This window comes from Leiobunum rupestre, chromosome 6, assembly GCF_980474605.1.
Source record: "Leiobunum rupestre chromosome 6, qqLeiRupe1.1.hap1, whole genome shotgun sequence".
NCBI lineage: Eukaryota > Metazoa > Arthropoda > Arachnida > Opiliones > Sclerosomatidae > Leiobunum > Leiobunum rupestre.
In genome coordinates, this window is record NC_143389.1 from 27,694,142 (window position 1) to 27,699,219 (window position 5,078).

At 41.6% G+C, this 5,078-nt stretch overlaps 2 protein-coding genes across 2 annotated transcripts; both read right to left on the reverse strand.

The window, feature by feature from the left end:
• Positions 1-466: 466 nt before the first annotated feature.
• Positions 467-2,489, reverse strand: LOC149940563 (uncharacterized). Its single transcript, XM_090179315.1, has 3 exons — positions 2,200-2,489; positions 1,366-1,532; positions 467-738 (listed from the first exon to the last, which is right to left on the reverse strand). The coding sequence occupies exons 1-3, from the start codon at positions 2,487-2,489 to the stop codon at positions 467-469; spliced, it is 729 nt and encodes a 242-aa protein (XP_090035441.1).
• A 498-nt stretch (positions 2,490-2,987) lies between these two features.
• On the reverse strand, positions 2,988-3,521 carry LOC149940564 (uncharacterized). Its single transcript, XM_090179316.1, has 2 exons — positions 3,312-3,521; positions 2,988-3,269 (listed from the first exon to the last, which is right to left on the reverse strand). The coding sequence occupies exons 1-2, from the start codon at positions 3,519-3,521 to the stop codon at positions 2,988-2,990; spliced, it is 492 nt and encodes a 163-aa protein (XP_090035442.1).
• Positions 3,522-5,078: the final 1,557 nt, after the last annotated feature.

A 5,078-nucleotide genomic window follows, 5' to 3' on the forward strand; every position in this document is an offset into this window, starting at 1 on the left:
TCGCGGTCGTTGCTCGTTGGGTATTAATGCTGGTTATCCTTTTTCCGATTAGCAAATGCGAGGATGTGAGAGGAGTGGGCTCGTTCACATCTGAATACTCATAAGTAAGCGGCCTCGAATTTATACCCGCTTCGATATCGGTCAGCACAGTCTCCATTACTTGAAAACTAAGGAGGGAGCACCATACGCTCCCAAAATCCTCCCCACCACGCTGCATTTTTCCAGTTTAATCCTTTCTTACGAAAGAAGGTCTTAAGTTCGTCTAATTTAAGGTTTTTCCACAATAATTTTAAGTCAGTATTTGCCTTGGCAAAGTTAGTTGCATTATCTGTGTACACGTCAGTCGGCAAACCTCTTCTCGATACCATTCTGCGGAATGCCCATATGAACTCTTCAGTATGTAACGGCAGCACTAACTCTAGGTGGATCGCTCTGCTCACAACACACGTAAATAGAGACACGTACATTAAGCCTTTTGAGTTGTATTGTCTTTTAGGTAGAGTGGTCTCGTAAAGTCGATTCCGACCGAATGGAAAGGAGGTACTTCGTTAATTCTCTCCTTAGGTAAAGGGCCACTGGAACGTCCCAGCGGTTTGCTTTTAAACTTCTTGCATAAACTAAATTTTTGTAGTTGTGACCGTTTTGATTGCCTTCCGGCAATAATCCAAAATCTTGACCTCAGTTGGGTGAATGTAGCTTTTAATCCTCCGTGATATACTCGCTCGTGGCTTTCTAACACTAACAATTCCGCAAATCTCTGTTTTTAACCAATAATGATGGGAAATATTTCTTCGTATGTCATGTCCGGATGTTTTTCCAATCTGCCTTCAGCACGTAAAATTTCCTCTTTCTTCGAGAAATGGTTTCAAGGTAGCAATGTTAGAATATTTCTTAATTAACATTGGTATTTCCAATCCCGTCGCTGGTTTATTTTCATCAATGTTTTCTTTTAAAGCTACAATCTCCTGCTCGTAATCTTCAAGTTGAATTGCCTTAATCAAATTTTTTTTGCATTACGTAGTTCTTCAGCGCTGAATGGTCCTATTCGAATTTATTTCATGACGCGATCGATATATCGATAGATATAAGCAGTGGCTGCTAGAAGTTTGTACACTGTACTGTACAGGGGCGGCTCCAGGGGGGGGGGGCAAAATAGTTGATATTTACGATGAGTATCATTTTAATATACGTGTAGGAAATCAGTACAGCTTACGGTTTACATGCCGTCACGGTCTTTTACATGCAAGAGATACTGCAGCTACAGAAGAGCTACGTAATGTATTCCTGTGGAGATAAATTTGCCAGAGCTTTAATAGCGGAACTTCAACCGTCACCGATATGCTGCAAGCCGAGTCATTGACTCACTACTGGAAAATGGAGACCCGTATTCGGAGATAAATTTCAAGGCCGCGGCAGCTGCAGTGCTTAACGGCGAGGCGTTGACGGCCGTTTCCATTCCTTCTTCTAGAGGAGGCAAGGGCGCGAGCCAGGCCAATGGAAAATGTACGATACATGGTGTTTTTTTTATTAAACTTCAGGAAATGTTATTGTTACTTTATAATTAAAATTCATAACTACACAAAAACCTAGTTTTTGTCGCTGCTTTAACTTGTTTGGGTGCACGTATGCGATTATGGTAAGTCACAAGTATCTTAGTGATAAAATTATTTTAGTAAGCCTATTTATGAAATTACGGTTGTAGTGCAACCGTTCAACGATGGCGTCGTAGTTTTCGTCGAAACTAAACCTAGTATATATAAGGGACAAACGATAAGTTTTATGGGAACTTTATCAAATCAAATGCAAGTGCTTTCTTATAAAAATATTCTAAAACTGTCTAAAAAGCTTTATAGAGTTTTATGGTTTTATAGAATGCCTATGGTGCACTAATACCTACAGTGCCAGGGGTGGACTCTCTTTACCTAAATCAAGGCCCAGTATTCCTCTTTCCCCTAGACCACTTTTCTAGTATTGTAAGTAGTATTACGGTGTATGGGTTATTGGGTATACAAATACACAAGTGTCTGTTTTTTATGTCTAATCTATGACGGTGCCCCCCCCCCCCCCAAATATTTGTCTGGAGTTGCCTCTGGTACTGACAACTGTCTTTTTTATTTCTACTTGAATGTCATTTAATTCGGTGTCGGTTGCAGTACCGACGTTATTGGGCCAATACGTTTTTTTTTTTTCAATTTAAACCTAGTTGGTCCGTTCCACCACGAATTACTCTTGGCAATTCCGGAAGCTGACATACCTCTAGTCAGAAAGTCAGCAGGATTATCACTGCCTGGGCAGTGCGACCAATTATTTGGTTCTGATATTCTCCTTATCTCTACCCTTCTATTCGAAACAAACAGTTTCCAGGTTTTATCCTCTCCCTTTATCCAGTTCATCACAATCATAGAGTCTGTCCACATGTGGGTTTTAATTGTCTCTGAAAATACGTCCTTGGTGTACCTTGTAAGTTGAGTGCCCAGAAGAGACGCCATAAGCTTAAGTCTCGGAAGTGAACATGGGATTTTTTAAAGTTGCGACTCTTGATTTCGAGGTTACCAGTGACACACCAAATTGATTAGAAACAGTGACGTAGCGGACATATACCACAGCGACGTACGCCTTGGTACTACTATCGCTGAAGCAGTGTAGTTCTTCGTAAATTCTTTCCTCGTTGAATTGGCTAAAATAATACATCTGTACTTTAATTTCTTGCAAGTTGCCCAATATTGGACGGTAGATCGTCGTCCCAATCACACCTCGATTCCCATATGGCTTGCATAAATATTTTTGCGTGAATCACAAAGGGTGCTAGAATTCCGATTGGATCGAATATTTGGGCTATCGCGCTAAGCACGTTTCTCTTGATTTTCTTCATTTCACTCGTGACTTCTCGAATTTTGGATAAGTTGAAACCGAAATTTTCCTCATTAAGTTTCCATTGTAATCCCAGTATTTTCACTTCGCTCTCACTCGATATATTATCTTCGGTTTTACCAGTTTGTTCCCACGCATCTCTGAGCTCCTTCGAATTCGAACACCATTTTCTCAATTTCATTCCGGCCTGATTCATTACTTCCTGCGCTTTTTTTTTTCACGTGTTTGGAACCTGAGAGCAAGTCATCCACATAGAGGTATCTACTGAGAGCGACTATTTCTGGTCTTTTGACGTCATATTTCTTTAAATGGGTTTTAATGGTTGCCATGAGAAGGAACGGTGAACTAGTGGCCCCGAAGGGCACTCTCGTCATACGTATTACCTCGAAACCTCCAATCTTAGGTCAGTAATTCTCTTCTTTCGTCCACAAAAATCTTACCGCGTCCTGATCTTCTGAGAACAGTTCGACCTGTAGAAATGCCTTTTCCAAATCCGTTACAACCACTATTTCATGAATTCGGAACCTCAGCACTAACTTCAACAGACAGTCGTTTAAAGATGGGACATTTCGAATATGGGAAGACGCATCCAAAACAACTCTCAATTTTGTTGTTGCGCTCGATGATCTTGTGACTCCTAGATGCGGCATGTAGTACGTGCAGGGCTGACGCTAGGATTTTCAGGCCCTAGGTAAGCGTTATCAGGCCCCTTCCCGCCCACAAATATTTTTACTACAAAATATGGTTTTTTGGAAATAGTCAAAATATTTATTTTAGGCACCCGGGCCAGAGGGTCCCTTACGGAGGCCGGGCCGAGGCACTCTTGCCCCGCTTACCCTCCCCCCTAACGCCAGTCTTGAGTACAAGCCAGGAACGAACGTTGGTACTATCAAGAAATAAGTGCACCCATTGATATAGCTCCGGGTGTAGCACAAGCCGTAGGAGTCGGAGATGTAGCGTTAATGGTTCGAGGCAAGGAGCAAGAACAATTAATTTATCTACGAGAAGTTATTTATGTGCCAAACTATCGGCGAAATTTATTTGCAGCAAGAAGGATCGATCAATTAGGTTATGAGGCCATAATTCAGAGGGGAAATGTGAAGATATATAACTCCGACGGGGAAGATATAATTTTAGCGCATCTGAAAGAAAGCCACTTACATATATTAGATGGCTCCGTACGAACAGATGTCGAGAGTATACCAGTACAAAAAAAGCATATAAGTTTATCATCTGTAATGCTATGGCATAAACGACTTGGACACCCAAGTGTTCGAAAACTCGTGGAATTATCAAAGAAGAGGTTAGTAAATGGCATTGCAGATTTAAATATATCAGCAATTGAATCCTGCACGCCATGTGAATTGTCGAAGGCCACCAAGTCACCATGTAGAGGAATTGTTGACATTAAATCAAACCATGTAATGCAGCTGGTTCATTCGGAAGTATGGGGCCCATCACCTGTAGCATCAATGGGTGGTGCACGATATTATATTACGTTCCTTGATGATGATTCACGGTATGCCCGAGTTTATACAATGGTATCTAAGAAGGAAACATATGACAAGTATCTCCTGTTCAAGTTATGGGCTGAGCGCCAAACAGGGAAAAAATTGAAGGAGCTAAGAACAGATAATGGACTTGAGCAATTTGAAGAATGCTGCTGGAAAGATGGGGCTCATACCGGAAGAACGGATGTCTACTCCCCACAAATGAATGGTGTGGCGGATCGCTATAATAGGACCGTCATGAATGGAGTATGAAGTCTGTTAGAGGATTCGAATTGGCCTCAGACATTCTGGGGTGAAGCTGTATATGCTGTTACATATCTTACAACAAGCTGCCACCTGTAAAATTATATGATAAAATTCCCAAAGAAAGCTTGACCGAGGGGCTAGTCACTCCGCGTAATCGGTGTACAAGCCCGTCCCTTTGACTGTACTAATGGGATTACGCGTAATCTTTAAGGTCTGTACCTTTATCATTGTTGAGTACGCGTAATCAGTGTACAGGCCATCTGACAGTGGTTAGCCCCTCGAGCTGGACTGCGACACCTGAGGCAATTTGGCTGTTTATCGTTTGTACACATACCCAGCCAGCATCGAAATAAATTAGCGAGGAGTGCAAAACCGGAAATAATAGTTGGATACGCATTTCATGCAAGAGGCTATCGAATTTATTTACTGTATGAACAGAAAACCATTGAA

What these genes read in the sequence shown, in the direction of transcription:
- LOC149940564 (XM_090179316.1), bottom strand. Translation starts at nt 3,521, where the DNA reads ATGCCGCATCTAGGAGTCACAAGATCATCGAGCGCAACAACAAAATTG. An exon ending in TCTCAGAAGATCAGGACGCG is followed by an intron (nt 3,270 to 3,311) that starts GTAAGATTTTTG and finishes TACTGACCTAAG; the next exon opens with ATTGGAGGTTTCGAGGTAAT.
- LOC149940563 (XM_090179315.1), bottom strand. Translation starts at nt 2,489, where the DNA reads ATGGCGTCTCTTCTGGGCACTCAACTTACAAGGTACACCAAGGACGTA. An exon ending in TGGTGGAACGGACCAACTAG is followed by an intron (nt 1,533 to 2,199) that starts GTTTAAATTGAA and finishes CATTTCCTGAAG; the next exon opens with TTTAATAAAAAAAACACCAT. An exon ending in CGGGTCTCCATTTTCCAGTA is followed by an intron (nt 739 to 1,365) that starts GTGAGTCAATGA and finishes CGGAATTGTTAG; the next exon opens with TGTTAGAAAGCCACGAGCGA.